General features: G+C 42.6%; 1 protein-coding gene across 4 annotated transcripts in view; it reads left to right on the top strand.

The window, feature by feature from the left end:
• Nucleotides 1-24,491, top strand: part of UEVLD (UEV and lactate/malate dehyrogenase domains) — a 367,733-nt gene that overhangs the window by 65,991 nt on the left and 277,251 nt on the right. For 2 of the 4 annotated variants that reach the window (XM_085648046.1, XM_085648049.1), the window contains exon 1: nucleotides 16,807-16,947. The exons of 1 other annotated variant lie outside the window; for it this stretch is intronic. In XM_085648046.1, coding sequence (XP_085504172.1) covers nucleotides 16,900-16,947 — 48 coding nt within the window. In that variant the 5' untranslated portion in view covers nucleotides 16,807-16,899. Of the gene's footprint in view, nucleotides 1-16,806; nucleotides 16,948-17,137; nucleotides 17,165-24,491 lie in introns of those variants that run through there. One more of the 4 variants, XM_085648048.1, reaches the window with a different exon arrangement.

The following is a 24,491-nucleotide window of genomic DNA, read 5'->3' as shown; positions in this document are numbered from 1 at the left end:
GCACCACAAGCCTCCACCATCACACGATACCCGCAGCTGCTGCTGGTGGAAAGGAAGGCAGCAGTGCGGCGTCCGCTATGGTGTCCAAACCTCCGGGGCTCAACTAGGGCACAAACAAAAAGGAGGAGGATCTGTCGTGGCGTCACCTCGACCAGACAATTTCGGCCGCCCTCACGGAGCCTCCAGCCAGCAACCCCCAAACTTGAGGCCGGGGATCAAGGGCCTACTACACTCGCGGCTCCGAGTTCGACCGGAGCCGACGTGCCAGTGACCAAACAATGATTGGGGCCTCAGCGGGTGTCACCTACGCGCTCCGCTTGCCGTGTCTGTGGAAATCCGGATAAATGAGCGGATTTTCAGGCGGTTTTTGGCCTTCAGGGCGCGGAGCTTCACCGCCTCGCAGCCATTTCGCTTCGCGGCCAAGCCACGCCCCCCAAAAAACATCTATGCTTGATGTAATTCTCTGCATATCCAACCCTTAAAGCCCAGTTACCTGTTGTTTTACTTTTCAATCCTATTCTGAGCCCTGCAAGGCCTTACTGTGGCTACTGTTAAATGTTACTTATTGGCCTTATCTGCTTTTGTACGATTGACTGATCAGCCATCTTTATTTAAATCACCTGTTGTGATGCTCGTACTAAAAGGGCTGACCCAAATGTTTCTGTCACAACATTTTGTGATGCCTCAGCGGGACCTGAATTTAGTACTCACATTCTTGATGTGTACCCCATTTGAACCAATGCACAGGTGCCCTCTTAAGTTTGTTAATGCTGAAGACCGTATTCCTCATAGCAATCATGTTGGCTCATCATGTGAGTGAGTTACAAGCATTATCTATTCAGCAACCATAAATAACCTTTTTTTCTGGGCAATCTAGTTCTGAGGACTAAGGCAGCTATTCTCCCAAAATGTTTGACCCCTTTCCATATTAGGCAGTCTATTACCCTGCCACTATTCTTTGCCCCACCTCATTCATCGAAGGAGGAAGAGAGACTCCATTGTTTGGACCCAAAGAGAGCCCTGAGCTTTCATATCGATCAGATGAATGATCAGCTTTTTGAAGGGTTCTATTGGACACAAAAGGGCAAAGCAGTGCAGAAACTGACCCTCTTTATTAGGAGTACACTTTGCATGAAATTCTGCTACGGATTTGCTAAGAAACAGCTTCCAGAAGGCCTATGGGCTCATTCCTCTAGAGCCAAGGCTGCTACCACCGTACCTCTCTTGGAAATCTGCTAGGCTACTACGTGGGCATCAGTTTGCACGTTCACAAATTTCTACCGTCTAGATAGCCAGGAGGGACATTTTGCCCATTCACACAGGACTTTTTGATCTGAGCCTTTCCATGGTCCTACCACTTGGGAATGTACTGCATTGATATCTATTCACAAGGTGAGGAATCTGTGGTTAGAAGTATCCATCTGAAGAACACGGTACTTACCTTCGGTAATGCCCTTTCTGGTGGTTTCACCGGCCATCCCACCTCCCCATTCTGTGGAATGGACTCTTTTTCTACATCTAAAATGGTCCCAATTAGAGATTTTCACACTGTCATATCTGATTCATGCACAGCTCCGCGTCCTGAGGCATGGACAGATATCAGAATGAAACTAAACATGATGCACAGGAGCGGCACTTATATGTGCACCTGAGGTTTACTTCTGGGGTGGATGGACCTGATGTGGAAGATGCAGGAGGCCACCTACTGGCGCATATAAAAGTGCTAGGAAAAATCTCCAGTTCCAGTCTGGCACCTGGGGGTATTCACAAGGATCTGTGGGCAGAGTACCCACCAGAAAGAGTGCTAGTGTACGTAGGTAACATGTTCATCTGGAGGAAGTACTGCCCGTCTTGTCCTGGGAATGCCTAAGAAGCTCTGCCTGAGCAAGAGTGAAGGTGCAAACTGACCTTGCAGGAGGAGCTGACTGCTGGTGTGCACAGAAGCGGTTAACCCTGGTGGTGTGGTCCATCTAACAGAGACCCGCAAAAAGCGTGACTGGTGTACTCTCAACCCACATTCGGTTACTGAACTCTAGCATAGGAGCTGCAGCATTTCTGAAGCATGCCTAAGTGGCTCCTGCTATCATCCCTGTCGTCAGAGCCATGGCATCTGGCTGAGTGTGCTCAAGCGCCTGACTGAAGAAGGGATTGCCTTTGCTGTGCAGCACCCGATGCATGCCTCTAGTTGTGGTCAGTGTGACCGCTGCATTGGCCAACCAGTACCGGAACAGTCCTTGCCGCAGACGAAAAAGTATCCTGTGAACCCAGGTGGCTGTACTAGGGTACTCTGGTTGACCTGAGCAAGTGGTTAATCCGGCACCGATGCAGTATGCAGTGCAGTCACGCTACTGCCTCACAGCTTTCTGTGCTGAAGTACTGATTAGATGCCATGATGCTAAGTGTCTGCATGCCAGATTCACCTTCGTCCGTGCCCCAAAGCTGTGATGGGGTTAAATCGGAGAGCGGGGTAACAGAAATGAAAAGTGTGCAAGCAAGCGACTGTATGTGCCTGTTGTGCTGGTAGATGTATGTATTAGTGAGTGTGGGTTTGTTGTACTACCCATAGCATCTTGTGACCCTCATCCCTTAGCAAGAAAGGCGAAAGGTGGCTGGCTGATGAGGGGTAATATTACAAAACTGGTCCCAGGATGCTTGTTCCTGGTCCAGGGAGGACCTGGCCTGGCAGTTCGGACTGGACTGTTCCCATGAGGAGCAGAGTAAAGACTGATTTGCATATGGCTGGGCCCAAACTGGGGTGGCATAGTGAGCAAAATAACAATTGATTACACCCAGATCTCTTGACTGGGGGTGAGTGGTTGAAAAGTTTTAGCACTCCGTCCATCATCTTCTTGTGTTTGCTGCTAAGTGGGCCCAATCGCTTGACTGAAGAAGGGATTGACATTGCTTTGCAGCGCCCTATGCATACCCTTGCTTGTGGTCAGTGTGACCGTGGCATTGACCGACCAGTACCCGAACGGTTCCTGAATCCCACAAAAAAGTATCCTGTGAACCCAGGTGGCTGTACTGGGTTACCCTGGTGGCTTATCCAGCACTGACTCAGTGTGCAGAGCAGACTGTGTTACTCCAGTGAACAAGCTACTGCCTCAAGGCTTTCTGTGCCTAAGTACTGATTAGATATTGTGCTAGTGTATGCATGCCTGATTGGACTTCGTCTGTGCCCCAAAGCGTTTTGGAGTCTGAGATGGGGTTGAATCTAAGGGCGGGGTGACTTTGTGGTACTATCCGTGGCATCTCGTGACCCTCATTCCTTAGCAAGAAAGGTGAGATTCAGGTGTTCTGGGTGGTGACCACATTCAAATCAATGGAGATTGAGCACTTTTTGGGAGGGTGAACATGGGTTTTAGGAACCATTGAAGTCAATATGAGGCATGATCGAAAGGAGACACGAGGTGAGTGACATCCCCCAAAAAAGTTATGTGACACCTTTACCTACTATTAGCTATCCAGCAGAACTATGCATGCTTACATATATATTCTTATACTGGAGACGTGAAAATATAAAGTTCCAAAAAGCAGACGCGGACCAAAAGGGAGGAAGATACCACTTTACCCTAATGAGCAACAAACCTACAAACCCTTCTCATACTCATTAGGCCCTAGATTCCACATTTAGTATTATCCTCATAACCGGGACGGATCTGTTAGTTGCGGCTTTAAGTGAAATACTAATACTCTAATTAACCTTTTCATTTAACACATTTCAATGAATAAACAACCCAACTCAATTCTGTAGATGTTCAAATCCAAATTTATATTAATATTGCATATTAAATCATTCATTTGATCAAATTGCCATTCATATTTACCTATTCTGGCTAAAGTCGTCCTCTATGTCAAATTTTGCAGTCTCCCAAATCTATGCCCATCAATTTTAGCAGATTAAGTTCATCAGGAGTCTGGGCATTCATTCAGTCCATCAAAGATTCCGACTAACAGCTGTCCTGCAGTGTCACCGTCCTCTCCGTCAGCATATCATCAGGTAATCGAAAAGCGTGTTCTGAACACCTCTCTATTCTATCATAATTTATAGTAAAATCACATTCCAAAAGTATCGAATATTATTTTAAAAATGTTTCTGATTGGTCAGTCAAATTTGTTCAACAGGGTTCCCATGCGGTAAATGTCTCTTTAGATGTAGTTCATAATTTTTCCGGTCCAAAGTTTCTTTTTATTGTTTCTTTCAGGGCATCTGGCTTGCAGCCCAGAACGACCTTGGTAGGCACAGTCGCATTAGGGTCACAGGAAGGCCACTGCTGCTGATGGTGACGCATGCGCACTTTACCCAGAGACTTTCGTAATGGAGTCAATTCGTCAGATAGGGATGTCAGCCATTTTGTGGCCACTCCAAATGGTCAACTTAAGCAAAGAAACACAAAAAATGTAATTAATACATAGAAAAGACTAATAAAATGTTATTCCCTTGCTAATACCCATATGTGTGTGTATTTATCTAGCCAAAAGCAACGCTCAATGCGATTCCTACTTACTAAATAAAGCACGAATCACAATTACATCACCAAAGCAACATACATCATGCAACGTTCTAATTATCTATCATTAGTATGCATACGAAATTTAGTTCACGTAATTAATTAGGCCATGTAGATGCAAATCCCACGTGTATTTCGGTCATTAATAAGGTTGATTAGTTATTTCCACATCACTTCAAACCATGAGTACTATTATAATTAATTAATTAATCTAATTAATAAAATGACATGCAAAATGGGGTGGGTATACAAAATTTAGCATAACCCGCTCCAGCAATCCCCCCTTTGGTGATTTTATCACCACACCACCCAAAAATGTTGTTCTGTCTTTACGGAATCTTTAAAATGTTTTCTTGCTCTTAATCATAATTCAGTTTCACCTTCATCTTCTCTTTTTACTGATTCATACATACTCTCCTTCCACTCCTCCAATTCTATTTCTTCAATCTCTCTTTCTTGTTTCTTATCTTTTCTTTTTGAATTTTCTCTTTTAATTCTTTTCTTATTTTTCTTGTTTCTACAGCACATACAACATAATCTTGTCATTAAAACTATGCAGATTACACATGTTAATGGAAACAATATTTTACCTATAAGTGTACTCATTTTTACTAAGAAATTCTTAATAGCAGCTATTTTCTTTCCAATTCTATCCCAAACACTTTCAACCTCCAGTGGTGCTAGTTCATCATGCAATTCAGTAATATTCTTAATATAAGTTTTCAGGTCTTTGCTTTCGTCAGGAATGTAAGTACAACAATGTTGAACTTTCAGCATTCCACAGACTCCACCCTCTTTTGCCAATAAAATATCAAGGGCAAGTTGATTTTGCATTACCCTAGCACGCATGGCAACCATTTCAGTGTTAACCAATAAAAATCCTCCAGCGGTGCTTGTTGACAAGCGATCCACTACTGTTGACAATTTTCTAATTTTGTTTGCATTTAGAGTTATTCCAACTGCTGGTATCAATGCCTGAAAAATATCACCTACAATTTCTGCCCAAGATTCTCTCTTGGTCCTAGCTAAATGATTACTTAAGCTATGTACACCATCTTCTCCTCTATCCATATGAAAGATTTTTGGAAAGACCAGGCCTACGTAACATGTGCCATACCAATGGTCTGGCAAACGATAATATGCCCTGTTCCCACAAATAAAATATAATCCAGGAAAGACTGGATCTCTTCCACCTTTGAATCCCCATCCACCCATGATTCGATATGTATCATGGAACTCACTATTACCTAGAAAATAATTATCATACGCCGTTTGATTCCTTTGAATGCAAAATTTCCCTTTCTGAGGCCAATCTAAAGCTATAGTTGGACTAGCTTCTCCTTTCAAATGTTTTCTTTCTCTATATCCCAGATCGTTTTCTTCACTTTCCCTTCTGCTGCTTTTCTTTGCATTTTCAATCTCCTTTCCTCAACCATGTCTAGGAATGTCTTTTCCTCCTTCTTCAAACTGCATGTTAAATTGTTTCTAAAAATATACTCTGTTAGTTCCTTAGTTTCTAAAAAGAATTCACCTAATACCTTAGCAGGTTTTACTTTGTTCAATTTATTATAAGAAAGCACTTGCGCAAAAATGTTATCTACATCAGAAAAATAATATTCTAATTTCCCTGTCTCATAAAACAAACTAGCTATTACACTACATGTTATTCCATACGTTGGCCGAAGGTGATGATAAGTCACTCCCTCAGAAACAGATGCAGGTAACTGTATACATACGTAGCAGTCCCGTACGTCCATTGTCTTTACATATTCATACAATAATTTTGAAAACACATTATTAGAAAAATCTGTTATTGACCTGTCTTTATGCAAATAATTTTTATCTATTCTAGTTGGAACTACCTTTGGAATTTTCCCTATATTAGTTTTGTTCTCACTATGTCCTTCTAATGTATCTATAGTGGCCTTAAAGGAAATGACAAGAGCAAGGATGCTTCATAAAAGCATTAATAATCCTGTACAACAGCAACACATTTTACACCATCTTTTTATGAATGTACATCTACCTTTACTACTTTCTATGTTAGCCATCTTGTTAAAATGGACTGTGTCTTTTGACTTAGCCGCTTTTACTTCACAACTAGTTTTTCTAACCTAAGGTTCTAACACCTATTTGGCTCTACCAGTCACTATTTCTTCATCAATAGTTTTCTTAACCTATTCAGTTTGGCATCTCATCGTTCTTCACTCTCCTCTCGTCTTCCAAATATGGATTTTCCTGAACTTCTGTTTCTTCTTCTCCAATGTAGGACAAGAGAACTCTCAGGATTTCCGATTCTATTTCATCCTCAACCACTTTCAGTACAGTCTCCTCTGGATTTCCTTGACTATCTGCCTCTTCTCCCTGTTCAGGCAGAGCCACTTACGTCCATTCTGGTGACTTATACTTCTGGTTAGGTTTCCTTGTTCTTCTACTCTCTTTGTCTTCAGTGAATTCGTCTTCTTTTGATTTTTCTTGACTTGTCACTTCATTCACCTGTTCAGCTCTTTGCGAATTCACTCTTGTCAAACGATATCTCAGTTTCCTTATTTTATTGGGCCAAACATCATCTCTTGCAACTCTTTTTACTTTACTTCCTTTGTCATTCTTTTCATTCCTCCAAGCTCTCTTTCTTAGAACTCGACCTTCAGGTATTTCATTTTCACTCTCTTCTGATTCTGTCTCAACTTGCTTTGTCTTTTCAGCAACTTCCTCTTCCACCACTTGTTTTGTTTTCCCTACTTCTGTCCCTCCTCGGGTCTCCGGCACGCAATCTTCCTGCTGGCTACTTGTCCCTTCACCTAACTGGATGTTGCAGTTCCCTACACCTCCTCGGGGGTCTTCCGCAGAAATCTGTCCCTCTCTCTCTGTACCTGTCCCTGTTCACTTATATTTGTTACTTCAGGTGGAATTTCTCTCAGTCTCTCATCTGGTACTTCCTTTTCACAAATTTCTTTTGTTGCGTCTTCAGTACTCTTTCCTCTTTTCTTCCTGTGTTCCTTCTTGGAACCCTGCGCTTCTTGCTCGTTTCCAGAATCACTAGATTCGGAAATCTGCAATCTTCTTCTCAGAGCGACACTTCTGGGGACTAAAGCTGATCTTTGTTCTGTTTCCCCCCTTTCAGAGTTTCCTTGTGTCTTTGACCCTTCGTCATCTGATTCAGTGCTTGATTCTGATTCATCAAAGTATTCTTTTCCTGTGCTGTCCACCGGATTTGGAATTCTCAATGTATGACTGGCATGGATCAAGTTTTTCAGTCCAGCTCACTTCACAACTGTTGTCGTGGTCAAAATGACTTGTCGTGGTTTTCCCCACCTTGGAACCATACAATTTCTTCTTCTGTGGACTTTTATCCTTACCCAATCACCTGGGCTCAGATCATGGGCTTGCTTCTTTTCAAGTGTGGTGGCATCTTGTCCAACCTGATGAAACACAGAATGAACTGCGTCAGCCAGGCCTTTACAGTACTCCAACACCATGTCATCAGAAATTGTCATCAGCTTGTTGACTGGTATAAACACGTCTCATTGCACGTCCCATGATTATTTCATGAGGACTTAATCCTGTAGTTCTGTCTGGATGCGCCCTGATTGTCATGAGTACTAGAGGCAAGACATCAGGCCATTTCATACCTGTGGCCAAACACATTTTTCCTATTCTATTTTTGATAGTACCATTCATCTGTTCAACCACACCAGAAGCCTCTGGTCGGTAGGCACAATGTAGTTTTTGTTGTACATTCAATGCTTCACAAATTAATCCTACAATCTCATTATGAAAATGTCCTCCTCGGTCTGACTCAATTGTCACTGTGAACCCGAACCTGGGAATGAATTCTCTCAGCAGTAGCTTGGCTACTGTCAACCCATCATTTCTTCTTGTTGGGAATGCTTCCACCCACCTGGAGAATAGGCAGACCACTACCAAAACATACCTCAATCTGTTACAGGGAGGCATCTCAATGAAATCTACTTGCATTCTGGTGAAAGGCCCTCCTTCTCGACCTATTGTTCCCAGACTCACTACTGTCTTCCTTCCAGGATTTTACTGCTGACATATTAAGCATCTCTGACAAAGACTCTCCGCCACAAGTCTGAATTTTGCATTGTACCAGGTCTGCTTAAATGACCTGATCATAGCATCTCGTCCAATATGTCCCTGGCCATGATACATCCGTGCCATGGTAGACATCATGCTATCAGGCATAACTGGTCTTCCATCTCTATAGACCCACACATGATCCTTTTCCCTTAAGGGCACATCCTGCTTTTACCCACTGTCTCATTTCCTCATCTCCTGCCTCATCCTGCAATTGTTTTACCTCTTCCCAAATTCCCACAATGTTAGTGAACATCAATGAGCAAGAAGACATTTCTCTTTCCTAAGCCCGATTGACCGAATTCTGATTCCGTGCACAATACTGTGCCATGTCATTGGCATACCTGTTCCCAGTGGCAATATAATCACCACCTTGACTATGTGCAGCACATTTTACAACAGCCAATTGTTTAGGCAGCTGTATCGCCTCAAGCAACTTTCCAACCACTTCTGCATTCTTAATGGGAGTTCCACTCGAGGTCAGGAAACCTCTTTGTAGCCATAGTTGGCCGAAGTCGTGGACAACTCCAAAGCCATACTGGCTGTCAGTTATCACAGTCACTCTTACACTCGTCCCAATCTTGCATGCTCTAGTCAAAGCCACAAGTTCAGCTACCTGGGCTGATTTCACTCATTTCAAATAAGAGGCTTCAATTACTGCTGCGACTGTACATACCGCATACGCTGCACTCAGCACTCCTTCATCTGTTCTCAAACATGACCCATCAACGAACATCACAAAATCACTTTCTGGCAAAGGTACATCTTTTATGTCTGGTCGTGGTTTGGTACAAAAATCAAGTACATCCAGACAATCATGATCAACTTCATCTCTTACTTCCACAATCTCAGCATCAGGCAACAATGTTGCTGGATTCACATTCACACATCTTGCAAGACTCACATTGCACCTAATATGACCTTCTCATACTTAGTTAGCCGACTGTGTGTCATATACTGAGTACGACTCCTTGTCAACAGAATCGCTACATCATGAGGTACAAACACTTTCAATGGATATCCCTTCACAATTCCTTAACTTTGCTCCAAACTTCGACCTGTTGCAGCCACCGCTTTCAAACATCCAGGTAAACCTACAGCTACTGGATCTAGCATTGATGAAAAATATGCTAATGGTCTTCTCATTTTTCCGTGTTTCTGGGTCAACACCGAAAGTGCACATCCATTCCTTTCACTGCAATACAACTCGAATTATTTTTCATAGTCAGGCATGCCTAATGCAGGTGCTTCACACCATCTCTCAATTGTCTAAATGCTGCCAATTCTTCTCTGCTTAATTCAAGGGGGTATTTTACATCACTTCTCGTGAATCGCACCAAAGGCTTTGCAATCAAAGAGAAGTTCCCTATCCACTGACGGCAGTACCCTACCATTCCCAAAAACATTCTTACTTCTCTTTGAGTCATGGGAGCTTTCATTCCTTTTATTATTTTTGATTCTGTCTATGGTTATTTTCCTTAGTCCTTTCTCAATGTGGTGTCCCAGATACTGCACTTCCTTCTTGCAAAACTGTAGTTTTGCGAGTGACACTTTAAGTCCTCCATCTGCCAAATGACTCAGTAAAGCTATTGTATCTACCTCACAGGCTTCACGTGTTTTTGACGCCACCAAAAGGTCGTCAATATATTGTACCAGTACAGAATTTTCTGGCATTTCTAGACTCTCCAAAGATCTCTTTAACAACTGATTGAATATTGAGGGGCTCTCTGTATACCCCTGTGGGATTCGGCACCATGCAAAATACGCTCACCAAAACAAAATGCAAACATTTGCTGACTGTCATGGTGCAATGGGATGGAAAAGAAAGCATGACACAGATCAATTACTGTGTACCATTCTGCATCATGGGGAATCTGATATAAAATCACTGATGGATTTGGTACAATGGGACAACATGATACCACAATTTTATTCACCTTTCTCAAATCTTGCACTATCCTGAATTTCCCATTAGGCTTTTTCAGTCCCATTATCGGTGAATTACATGGACTACTCATTATTTCTCTCAAGATTCCTTGTCTGATCATTTTCTCTATTATAGGAGTTACACCTTCATTTATTTCAGGTGTTAATCTGTACTGTGGAACATTTGGATATGTTACTCCTTCTTTTACAGTTATTTTAACTGGATCTACATTTCTCATTAGTCCTACATCCTCCCCAGTGAAATCCCAAACCTCTACCTTTACAGAGTTTCTCAGTTCTTTTGGTATTTCATCAGGGTTGAATACAGCATATGTTTCAGTAATTTCACTTTCTCTGTTAGCTAGGGTCATCTTATACAACACATCATCATCTGGTGTTTCAAAGGCTAATCCATCCGGAGTACAAAATATAGTGCAATTCATTTTGCACAACAAGTCCCTACCTAATAAATTCACAGGACTGGTGTCACACACCACAAAGCGGTGCATTTCTGAAAATTTCCCTATGCTGACTTTCACTGGTTCTGTAAGATAGGTCTTAATTTGCCTGTTGGACACACCAACTACTTGGATCGTTTCATCCGAGAGAGGAAGATTCTTAACATCAGCTGATCTAACAGTTGATCGAGTAGCACCAGTATCCACTAGGAAAGTAATATTTTTATACTTAACCCTCCCATCTACAAAAGGTCCTGTGTGGTCTACTTCTAGAGTTGCGCCAAGTACGCACTCTTCTTCCTCCCTTCGGCACCGTCAATAGCTCTCTTCTGCGTCACTCTCATCTCATTGCAGCCAATACTGTGAGACAGCACTAGCGCGTGGCAGCTTATTTACCTGTTCTTCATTGTAGAATCCCGATTCGCTACTATACTTCTGTGTATTTCTGCTCTGTGGAAAAGGCGGCTTTGGCACCTGATTCTGTGGGGGAACAACTTGCTGCTGTTGCTGCAGTTGACCCCTCGCCTCATGCTGCACCTGTGGGTTCAATGATGGATTTTCATTGTTAGTACTCGGGGAAACTTGCACTCGGATTTCCAATGCCCTATCCTGCCGCAATTATGACACGGAAATTTCTTCTTAGCTTCTTCAATGTTCCCTTTGTACTTCCCATTATTACATTTTGGTTTGGCCCCTGCTTGTTCCACCAATTGTGCTTCCTGTCTCTCCGCTACCTTTACCTGTGCCCACATTGCCTTCTCCTTTAACTTTCGCTGTTTTGCTTCAATTTCATCACTGAAGTATTTAGCATGTCTCAATACTTCATCTATTTTCTTGTTTTGCCAATCTACCGTATGCTGTTTAATCATATCACCAATTTCTGGTCGTAAACCATATACAAATCTGTATACAAAATGGCTAAAATCCTTTTCACTCAGATTCTCTTCTCCGCTAAACTGCTTAAAAGCTTGTATTAGCCTCTCATAGTATGCATGTACTGACTCTTTACTTTCCTGGTGTGTTCGATCAATTTTTACCCAGTCTGTTTCTTTAGGGGCACTTTATTTTTCAAAAATACCATAACCTGCTCATACTTCTTCATTACCTCGGGTCTAGTGCTCCTGTTTTAGGATCCCTTGGATATTCCTTGGTTGGCCAATTTATCATCAGCTTACACTCTGACCATAGATCTGCTGGCACTATTATGTCAAACAGACTATTCAAATCAATCCATAATACCTTTGACAATTTTACAAATCTGTCTACCTGTCTGTACCACTCGACGGGCTTTTCGCGTAGTCGAGGGAAGTCATTCGTAAATGACAAAATATGCTGTCTCGTCCATGGAGCATGTACATATCCTCCTCCTGGAATCTCTCTCATAGGGCACTCTGTCACTACCTTCTCCCTCACAGGAAAGGCTGAAAAGGTCTTATCTCAGGCATCATCGCGTTTTCTATACCACCTGCTACTCCATTTATCCACGTCTCCCCTTTTTTTCAGCAAAATTATTATGTCCTTAATTTGACCTATTCGTCCTGTGGTGTTCATGTTCTCAATGTCTTTTTCAGTGAATTCTACTCGATATGGTTTCTGTAAGGCTTTTACCTTTTCAATATCAATACCCATTTCATTTGCCACATCTTCTAATCTTTCATGCAAGTTTTTCGCTCTCCAGGTTGCACTTTTACACAGAAATAATAATTCTTCATCCTGATAGGTTTTCAATTTTTCTGTCGGGATAGTCCCTACGATTAATTATTCCAATACCATTCGTAACTTGGCCACATCAATTGATTGGGATTCTTTGTCTTTCTTCTGCAAGCTTCTTAACCATTCACTTAACTAGTCTGTTGATGGTCCTACTGGTTTTTCTACACTTCCATGTCCAAAATCATTTTGTGTTTCTGACACTGTCTCAATCATTGTCATACGTCTCTCTGCACAATTCTGATCTACAAATGGATTATTTGTAAAATTTGGTTCCATTACACTCATAGTCTGTCTCCATGGATTCTCATTCTGTCTCACTCTTGGTTGTTCTACAGGGTTACTATTTATGTAAGGGACTGTCAAACAATGCTCACTGTCCTTCTTTTTTTCAAAAATAGGCATTACTGGACCTAGCGTTACTGGAACAGTTACTGCTTCTAGATTCTTGGTCAATTCTCTTATTTTCTCAGTTAATTCCAGAGTTGTTTTTGCTAATTCTACTGAATTTTCTCCATCTGTTCTTCCTTCTGATCTCTTTTCTACCTCTCTGGTACCACTGTTTTTACTCAAACTTTGGGATTCTGGTTTCTCTCATTGGGGCACTTGGAGTTAACATTTCTGGTTCTGATCTATACGGTGGTGGATTTTTATAGAACATATCATCAAGAACATCATCCTCAGACTCATTCGCACCATACCCTCTCGACTCCAAATTATGCCTCTTTTCCGCACACTTTCGACCTTCATTCTCTCCTACAGTTCTTACAGGGAACACACCCTCAGTCATGCTCGCATCTCGCCATCTTTTCATTCGATCACGATGCGTTTCGTGTCCATATGGCCTTCCAAACCAGTACCTATATCCTCTACCACTTCTTTGTCTTTCTCGTTCATGCATTTCGTCTTCCCATTCTGTCAAAGCCTCAAACTGTGTCGGTCTAGGTCTTGGTTCCAAATTCATCATCCTTTCCCTCAGGTTTCTTAAAACAGCCAAATTAAATGAACCATGCTCTGGGAAAGCTAATACTCCGTCGTCCTTGGTGTATCTCACCCAGTTATCCAACCAAATACAAGTATGATACCCATATTTCGTAATCATAAAGGATGCAGGGGTTTTCGGGGGAGGAAGTAACTGTCCTTCCCTAGTCTTAACTGGTTTGTCTTTCTTAAATCACTTCTTAATTCTCCCTAACCAGGTCTTCTTCTCCTTCTCTGGTGGGTCGTAATACATTTTCTTGTCTTTCACGCAACGCTAGTCCCTCTTTACAACTGTACCGCTAATCTATCCAATCACAGCGCAACTTCACACTAACGCACCTATTCAGAGCATCCACATCGCTGTCACAGTCCTCGAATCCTAGCGCGACTCACACTAACGCACCAATAAGGAGCGTCTACGTTACCCTGTTTCTTCTCCAATCCTAGTGTGGCGTACAATAACGCACCAATCCGGGGCATTTCACAGTTCTGACCGACTGTCCAATCCCAGCGCGGTCATTCTGACGTCAGCAGCCGCTGCGGCAGCTCCTGCTCCTGCTTCTGTCTACCCCTCCTTTACAAATCTGCTCAGTAAGTTTTTGTTTCAATTTTCTACACTTCTGTTAGTAACAACATGGAAACATCTCCATTGTCCGCTTCGCTAACCAATGAACAGCAAAAAGACCTTTCTCACGAGAATTCCGTCTTTCCAGAGAGCAGCGCTTACCTCTGCCCTACTACGGAATCATTACTTCCGTTGATAAAGTAGCACATCCCTCTACTTCACCCTTCTAACAAGCATTAGCTAATTGTTTCTCCAGTATTTAAGACACATAGTTGGAGACCCAATACTCCGGAGAAATAAACCCAGAGTTTCGCAATCAACCCAAATGCCTTTGCATTCACACTCGTTCACACCAGAAAATGTAGTACATTCACACAGAATCCTGTCTTTCCCGAGAACAGCGAACAGTCTGTCCTACTACAGAATTATGACATACGTTAACAAAGCAGCGCTTACCTCTCCTTTGTCCTTCTAACAAGCTCAGAGAGTACCTATTACCTTTCCAGTGATAAGCGTTATCGGAATGCCAGTTGGATCCCTGGTACCTAAGACCAGAATTTCACAGGTAACCTTCGCTATCATACGCACTTCTCTCACACTATAAATGTCCCTAATGGCAACACACGACGATGCTACCGAATCGAACCCAGACAATGCGCCGTGCAACTTCTATTGTCACACGTTTCCCCTGTGTACCTACAGGGCAACAACAATTCCGTCTTTCCCGAGAGCAGCGTTTACCTCTCCTCTACTACGGAACCGTTACAAACTTCCGACTCCCTACATCCCAGAAGCCGTGCAAACAACATTAAACTCAACGTAACTCAACATAGAGTGTTAGTTCATAAATCAATACCAATCAATAACCAAAATCAATAAGCAATGTACAAGCAATAATCACTAAACCAAACAATAACAAACCATCATACTGCTACCAGAAAAACTGCTGTAGCGCGGAGTGCAAAATCCCTCCCTACTGTCACGGACTAAAGATCTCACTCACGCACACTATCCATACATTCGCTGGTGTGGCCCATAACACCAACACACACTCACCGTTAGTCCGTGTAGGAGGCAATTATCCTTCCAAGCGCTGGATAATGAGGGAGGAAGATACCACTTTACCCTAATGAGCAACAAACCTACAAACACTTCTCATACTCATTAGGCCCTAGATTCCACATTTGGTATTATCCTCATAACCGGGACGGATCTGTTAGTTGCGGCTTTAAGTGAAATACTAATACTCTAATTAACCTTTTCATTTAACACATTTCAATGAATAAACAACCCAACTCAATTCTGTAGATGTTCAAATCCAAATTTATATTAATATTGCAGATTAAATCATTCATTTGATCAAATTGCCATTCATATTTACCTATTCTGGCTAAAGTCGTCCTCTATGTCAAATTTTGCAGTCTCGCAAAACTATGCCCATCAATTTTAGCAGATTAAGTTCATCAGGAATCTGGGCATTCATTCAGTCCATCAAAGATTCAGGCTAACAGCTGTCCTGCAGTGTCACCGTCCTCTCCGTCCGCATATCATCAGGTAATCGAAAAGCGTGTTCTGAACACCTCTCTATTCTATCATAATTTATAGTAAAATCACATTCCAAAAGTATGGAATATTATTTTTAAAATGTTTCTGATTGGTCAGTCAAATTTGTTCAACAGGGTTCCCATGCGGTAAATGTCTCTTTAGATGTAGTTCATAATTTTTCTGGTCCAAAGTATCTTTTTATTGTTTCTTTCAGGGCATCTGGCTTGCAGCCCAGAACGACCTTGGTAGGCACAGTCGCATTAGGGTCACAGGAAGGCCACTGCTGCTGATGGCGACGAATGCGCACTTTACCTAGAGACTTTCGTAATGGAGTCAATTCGTCAGATAGGGATGTCAGCCATTTTGTGGCCACTCCAAATGGTCAACTTAAGCAAAGAAACACAAAAAAATTTCATTAATACATAGAAATGACTAATAAAATGTTATTCCCTCGCTAATACCCATATGTGTGTGTATTTATCTAGCCAAAAGCAACACTCAATGCGATTTATACTTACTAAATAAAGCACGAATCACAATTACATCACCAAAGCAACATATATCATGCAACGTTCTCATTATCTATCATTAGTATGCGTACGAAATTTAGTTCACATAATTAATTAGGCCATGCAGATGCAAATCCCACGTGTATTTCGGTCATTAATAAGGTTGATTAGTTATTTCCACATCACTTCAAATCATGAGTACGATTATAATTAATTAATTAATCTAATTAATAAAATGATATGCAAAATGGGGTGGGTATACAAAATTGTGCATAACCCGCTCCAACAGTGCATCCTGTGGACATAGAGCCACCATTATTTGTACTGCATTTTGTCCTTGGAATCCTGGGTATCGCATTATGAGGTGTGTTGGATTTGTACAGGACTTACAATATATCTAAGGAAGGATTAGCTGATATGCATTGGGAAGATACTTTCAAATCCCCTATTTCCTGCTGCTTTGGGGTTGCTGTCCACCTCTAGTCTTGGTTTGGGCGGGTGGAGTCAGGCCAAGCAGTCTTCGCGGTACTGGAAAAGTCCTCTTTCTATTCCCATCGTGAAACCCGGAAGCGGAGAAGTCTGCCTGGCGCTCAGCGATGGAGATGGAGTTCAGAGAGGATACCGTGCGTTCTATGCTGGCGAAGGTAAGTCAACTGGACTGAAAAGATCACATAGATTTCTTAATTTTTTGAGTTTTGCTGTGGTTTCCTGTCCCAGCTTGCCGTTCAGTAGGAGCTCCTTGGGGTCTGCCAGCGAGGGGACGTAAAAAGAAACCCGGTAACATTTCAATTTCCTGATTCCGGGAACGGCACATCATTCGTCACCGCCAGGTCTGCCTGAGACCTTCTAAGACCGTGGCAGGTTGGAAACCTCTACTTACAGCACATTTTTAGTTCTCCTTCAGCAGATATGTGTGATCATCCACTCCTATTTGTCTGATTCTTGTAGTTGTGGTTACCGGCACACGCTTGCAATAAGACTTCAAGTAACTGGGTACAAACTTAAGCACTGGCAACCCCGGTAGGTCTGGTGTTGGCTTTGTTGATGCTTGTTTTGTGTTGTCAGGGTTTTAGTAGAACTCTATTATGGAGGCAGCTGCCGGCTACATATATAAAAAACATAGTTTGAAGAAAAGTTATAGTTAGGAACATAATTTATTATTTCTATATAAAAACAACGTAAACTACACAAACCTCAGAAATTAAAAAGTTATAATTATAACTTCAAGCTATAATGTTTGCCCGAAAATTTTTTTCTATAATTCATGCCCCTTCGTACAGAGTGTTGTAGACTCACTACGTAGACTAAGTTAACGATAACTCCCCCCTCTACCATGCACAATGTTTTTATAAATTATAACATAAATTGTTGTTTGAGATGGCACGGCTATTGCTATGACTTAATATGCTATAAGTGATGTAATATGATAAGGTATAAGCAGTGCATGGTGAAGGCACAAGTTATAGTTGATTTAGCCTGCCTAGCAAGCTTACAACACTCTGTACGAAGGTGTGCGAGTTATATAAAGTTTGTCAGGGCAGAAATTATAACTTTAAGTTCCAACTTTTTTAATTTCTAAGGTTTGTGCATTGTTAGTTTTTGTGTAGAAATAAATTGTTTTCCTAACTATAACTTATGTTTGACCTTTGTGTTTTTATCTTTACGTAAGAAAAATCGTGTTGTAATCCTATAATGTTTATTTTGGTATTCTTTCTTTTAGAGTTTTTTTTTTTTTTTTTTTTTTTTTTTTTTACATTTGAATATTGGCGTAGTACTTAAGCCATAATTTCTCAAGATGTAGAGGTGAGTGGCGTGGTGTGGCGTAGAGTAGAGTGCCATAGAGTGCAGTGGTATAGAGTAGTGCAGAGTAAAGTACAGTGCCATAGAGTGCAGTAGTGTAGGGTACTGTGGAGTGGCGTATTGTGCACTGGGGTAGAGTGCAGTGGAATTCAGTTGTGCAGACTAGAGTGCCGTAGAGTGCACTGGCACAGAGTACAGTGGTGTAAGGCGCAGAGGCATGGAGTACAGTTGCATAGAGTGCAGTGGGCTAGAGAAGAGTGTTGCAAAGTACAATAGTGCAGAGTGAAACAGCTTACAGTGGAGTGGTGTAGAATGGTGTAAAATGCACTAGTATAGAGTGGTGCAGACTAGAGTAGAGTGGCGTACAGTGCAGTGCTATACAGAGTTGTGCAGTGAAGCTTCCCAATGCTCAAGGTAAAAATGCGCCATGCCTGTATGTGCCCTGATTACTACTTTGTGTCCTTCTAAGACTACAAACTGATTAAAACAAGCATTTGCAATGCAATCTGTCTCGCCTTTGGGAACCTATATGTATTTAGCTATGCAGCCCATTAACCTGGGTGCTGAGCATCTACTGTTATTTAAAATGGAGGGAGAGTAAGCACCAAACTGAGTGAGACGCCAGGTATGGGAACACATGGAGAGAAATATTGCCTTTCAGCGGGAAATGGTATAGTCCAAAGCTCCGTTTTTAATATAAAATTAGGGCCTTCGGTGGTCATATCACTGAAAATACAAGATTTGAAAAAAATATTTTTGTCTACGGTTGCTCGTGGAAGACCATTTCTATGAACTGGAAACTAGAGCATGCTAAAGTGATTCTGGTATTTTACTGACCTCTGCTGGTCGTTTTCTATCAAGACAAATAGCGTAAGCAGACAAGTCCTAGGGCTGATCTCCAGAGCCCACATAGTACATACACATACAAGTAAATAATAATTATATACTAAAGTATATACAAGAGGTCTCGAATGCTTGACCTAAACACACAAAGGGGAAAGAAGGAGGATAAGAAAGACTTAAGTACTGTCACAAAGGGAGACAGCAGAAACCAGCAAGAGGAATAAACGAGCTAAGGGTGTCAGGTACTGGATTAAAGAGGCCTGGGGTGGTACAATTCTAGAGAACCCTGGTATTCGGCCCGCTGACATTTATTTAATAGGGCTTCTGAACAGAGCTTTGGGCACCAGTACTCATTATTTGACAAATTAAGCACTGACGCATCTGAAAAATACTTTTCCTTCGACGATGCACACAGCTCTCATCCCACTGTGGCGCAGTGCTTTCCTATTCACATTCCACTCGTAGGCTCCCACACCCCACGTGTGGAAGTGCTGCGGGCTCGTGCTCTGACCAACTTGCTCCTTTAATGGACTGTAATGGAATTGAAGTTCCTTGTGCGCTGCAGGGTTTGGGGTTTACTGCTCCGGTGTCCCGGTGGGAGAAACACCGAGCGGCTGAAGCACGAGGCAGGAAACGCGGAAATTACCCGAGAGCATAGCTGCCAAGGTTTTAGATTGCTATGTGTGACATTTTCATATTTTCTGTGTAATTATGAGTGCCATTAGAACCACTATGAGTGACACTTTTCCCTCCAGCAAAATAAACCAATAAAAGATGAGGGAAACATAAATATCAGAAATTTGACCCATTTGAGCAACGAGAAACTCTAAGATCTTAAAACTGCTGCAAATTCATGAGGTGGCTGAGTTATAATTACAACGAAATTATCAAAATATCATACATAGCAATCTGAAACCTTGGCAGATATGAAAGAGGGCAGCATCACTTCACATGACATAGCATTGAAGACCATGCCCATACTTCTGTTCTTGACACCGAGTCTTGTTTACTTAAATATTTCATAAAAGTGATAGGAAGTATGTGTTTTATTCTATTGCTTCTCTTGTACAATGCTGATCATATAATAAACTTGTGAATTTTGGTTGGCATAATGTATTGACTAATAATAAAAAGGCCAAAGCAACGCCAATTAGACGAAAAGAAAAGGAGCATGGTAAAACAAGGAGAATAAAACAAATCACTTTTACCCCGTTGTGTTTGTTGTCCAAGACGAGGCCTTGCAAAAAATTAATGAGATGGGAAAAGTTTTTTCACTTGGAGTGGGGTGAACTAAGTCGGTAAAGCGGTCACTGCAGTGTCCACCTTATTCATAAGCGTATGCTGTAAGCAGAAAGTAAGACTTGTGAAGTAACTACTAATATTAGTCTCAGATGTCACCACTAGGAGGAGAAAAAAAAAGCAGACAGCTAGAAAGTAGGTCTCATGGCTCCGCTAAGAATTAACACTAAAAGGAGCAAGGACTTGCGTTTATACTGTAGAACCACCTAACACGGTGTGAGAGGCCCTAACACAGAGCCGAGCTGCCTCGGGGCCTATAGCGTACATTAATTAGAGTCCGTTGACTTGTGGACTCCGGCTGGCGCAGTTAGCAGTGTCATGACAGCATGGTGCTGGGCAAGCCTCAGGAGAGGCTGGGAGATACACACAGAGGTCACAGCAGGCTGTATTATTTCAAACTGTAACACCAGTGAACTGAGCAGTCCAGGGGTCTGGCGCACCACAGCTACACAATTCACTTACTTGAACGAGTCAATAAACTAATAGAACTGCATGTACTCTGTAGCAAAGAGAAACCTTTTAAGTCATTTTTAAAACATACTTACTGCATATTTGCTATGCCGTGGGTTTTAGAACAAGCTGCGCACGCTTCACCCTGCAGCAGAGCCTCTCTTCCTCCTGCAGAGTACATCTTGCCCTGTGACCTGGGAAATGTCTGGGAGCCCCATGAGATTGTCACATACAGGAGACTGGTCCGGCCATGAGACGTAGGAGACACGTTTGTACTCTGCAAGGAATGTTTGAGTACTTAAATCTCTGATTTTTTAAAATTAAATCCCGGATGTTTATTTTCCAGTGTAAAAAACACACTTAAGCCGCTCTTTTCAACAAATGGATAAACCTTTCCTCTTGAAGCAATATCGTGATCGGAACAAGAGGACAATACTCCCTGGGGCCCACAACTGAAAATGTCTCCAATCAATTCTTAAGTGTGTTGGATTGCTGAATTTTACTTAGCCCACATGTATGGAAATAGAGCATTTTCATATTCTGCAGCGTACATTGAAAAGATGGTTCTGAGATGGGACAGTTTGATTGTCTTGAAAATAAATTGCTGCAGAGTCATTTTGTTTGGAGCTCTGCTGCCCTCTTGTGGGCTCTGTCGGCACTGACATTAGCGCGGCGAATTAGGGAAAGCCGGAGAGCACACATTTTCTTTCGTCTAATTGCTGAACCATGGATATTGTCTCATCTACAGGGTAGGTTACATAATGTCATGACCCTAAAGCACTGCGTGAAACAGATTAGAGTAATACCAACAAGCATTGGCAATACAATAGGACTCGCATTTACTCGAGACCTATTGCATTGCAAATAGCAATGCGTGCGGGTGACAAGGCATGAGCAGGGTTAGAAAAATCCACTTGACCGCTCGCATATGCAAGCTAAATTTAACGAGGGAGAGCTGTTTTTAGGTCCAACTCTCCCTTTCTGGCGAGTAGGAAAACAAACTAACTTTTGTTCTCCGTATCTGAAAACGGAGCAAATGTGACAAGATAACGAGATTTAAAGGTAATTTTATAGCTCACAAAGTTAATGAGCAATAAAGATGCCTTTAAATCTTATCTTGTCACATTTGCTCTGCTTTCAGAGACGGAGGTCAAGTAGGTTGCAGTTAGGTCGAGGAGATATTTCAAGGTACTAGTCCTGCAGGACTAGTACCATTTTTGGGATTTTTTGAGCCCTGATGAGGGGGTGGGCGGCGGCGAGAAGGCATCGGACTGTGGGAGGGGGGCAAAGGAAGAAAGTAGTCTGTGCTGTGAAGGGGCCACTGTCCGTGGAAGGACACAAATGACTGACATGGCTGGTATGGGGAGGGACTAACAAGCTTAAAACCAATCGGAAGGCAGCATTTAGAACCTAAGCCAATGAATAAGATGGGCCGGAGAGTGGGCAGAGCTTCCACAAAGCTTCCACACTATAGTGTATACTGCATGCCTTGCAAAGCAATGACAGCGCATTCGCGCTGCAACGCTAGGAGAGACCTAAAAAGAATAAAAAATGAGCGATCAACTCCTTTATAATGATAGTTTGCTCCAATTTTTCATTGTCCTATTAAAAGTTCAATAGTTTTATGGGATCCGTCGGGGTCATTGCCTGAATTGAGTCGGTTAACTTTGATGGGAGTTCTTTGTGGGCCCCATACTTGTCCCCACAACGGCCTTTCTGCTCCGATTATGCATGTGAGGAAGCCCCTGGATTGAGTGACATCCATCGGAGCTGGGGGGTTCAGATGATCCAGTTGCTGAATGATGTCGACCCTAGTTTATGCTACCTGTTGCTGGATGTCAAGTGTGATTTTAATTTGATGGATAAACTTGCCTGCTCTGGCAAAGTTGGCAGGGTATGCTCAGACGTGAGTCCCTTGCTCACTTTGCCACTGGATTCAAGCAAGCCTGGCTGAAGACGGCTGAAATGCCAGAAACCGGTCCTAGGTAGCTTGTTTCCGGTCCAGGGAAGGCATGGCTTGGCAGTTCGGGCTGGACTGTTCCCATGAGGCACAGGGTCAGACTGATTTGCATATGGCCAAAAATGTCTGAACTGGGGTGGCAGAGTGGGCTAAAGAACGGTGATGGATCAAACCCAGATCTGTTGACTGGGTGTGAGTGTTTGATTGGTTCTGATGCTCCGTCCATCACCATCCCCTTTTGTACTGCTCTGGCAAATAAGCAGGTAGTAGTTTCTGAAAAGCACCATCCGAAGCGTCCCTGCTGGTTCTAAAGTCCTTGTCCCTTAGGGTGGGGCGTAGCAAGCGATGGCGATCACTGGTCAGAGTACAGCAGAAGCATAAGGGATGTAGCTAGGATTCTCTATGGTGGTTGCATAGCCGGCAAGAGACAATGTTGTCTATTCAAGCCCATGTTGGGTTGAAGTCCAGAATCTTAAGGGCAATGAGGACTAGAAACAGGATTTTTCTTCTGGCCTGGGCTGAGAGTGTGTCTTGCAGGTAAAGTTGAGCTGTCCCAGAGATGTATCAACTGTCAAGTGCCAGTGTATGAGAGTTGTACCGGAGTGAAGCGCAATCCATTTCGAACAAGATGGACTGGACCTTGTGCTTCACTACATTAGCCCAAGCGATGTGTGATATTTCATACAGGGGCATGCTTTCTGCCTCTATTTTCAATGATCCTACAGCTTAAAGTGCCATGGAGATCCTGCAGCCCTGAAAATGTGTTTCAGGAAATGTTTGAGGGTGGTGTTGGGAGCTTTATTCACTCTGATATAATATTTTATTAGGTTCCCCTGTAATGCCAGATCCGGTCTGTTTAGTCCTAATTCCAGCCTTAGCCTGGTATTTCTTGCTTGTCTAGGCGCCTGCAGCCCGATCTTACAGGCTTTTGTCTGGGCTGCAGTGATGGATTTCTCAAATACGCCTGGGAAGGCTAGGTGGCCATAATTGATTGATTGCGATTAGTTTTGCCCCGAGTACTGTCAACATGAGTTCTACGAATGGGCTTGCAAGGCAATAGCTTAGGTGTCTAAGTGAGAGAATTATTGTGTTGATTTTCGAGATTTGCTCCTTTATATGTTTGACTGCTGTATCCCTCTCTGTTAGTCATACCCCCAAGTAATTATAGGATGTAGCTGTCCTAATTCTGTTGTGGCCCAAAGTCAGGACGCTTGCTTTTTGTGAGGGTATTTGCCAAAGATTATTATCTTTGCCTTGCTCTCATTTACTTGCAGGCTATTTTCCTTGTTATACTCTGCTAGACTCTTTAGAGCTCTTTGGTGCCCCACCCTGGTGTGGTCCATGACCACTGTGTCCTCTGCATACTGGAGGGTAGCAAGGGTCATCTTGCCCAATCTCGGGGTATTAGGCTGGCGTCTTTCAGAGCTTGTCCCAGGTCTGCCGTATACAAGTTAAATAATAGTGGTGCCAGAACACAGCCCTGCTTTAGTTCAGTGTTAGTTTCAACTCTTGAGGTTGCGGTTGTGCGGCTTACTTTGCTACGGACCCGTGTCCCATCATAGAGGGCTTTTAAGAGTTGCAGGGATCCTCCAGGATTCGAGTTCTGCCCTTAGTCTTCCTCGATTGACTCTATCGAAGGCCGTTGTGTAGTCTATTAAACAGCAAAACAGGGGCTAATTGTTTCTCTTTACCTCTTGCTTAAAGAGATAGGACTATGCCAACATGTTAGCCGTTGTTGAGCTGTTTGCCCTGTAGCCTGTCTGATATGGCGGGAGAATACCATTATTGTTCACCCAGTCTTCTAGGTCCCTTAGTAATAGACGGGCATAGTCCTTT

Source organism: Triturus cristatus, chromosome 3_2 (assembly GCF_964204655.1).
Source record: "Triturus cristatus chromosome 3_2, aTriCri1.1, whole genome shotgun sequence".
Taxonomy (NCBI): Eukaryota; Metazoa; Chordata; class Amphibia; order Caudata; family Salamandridae; genus Triturus; species Triturus cristatus.
This window is presented reverse-complemented; position numbering and strand designations above follow the sequence as displayed.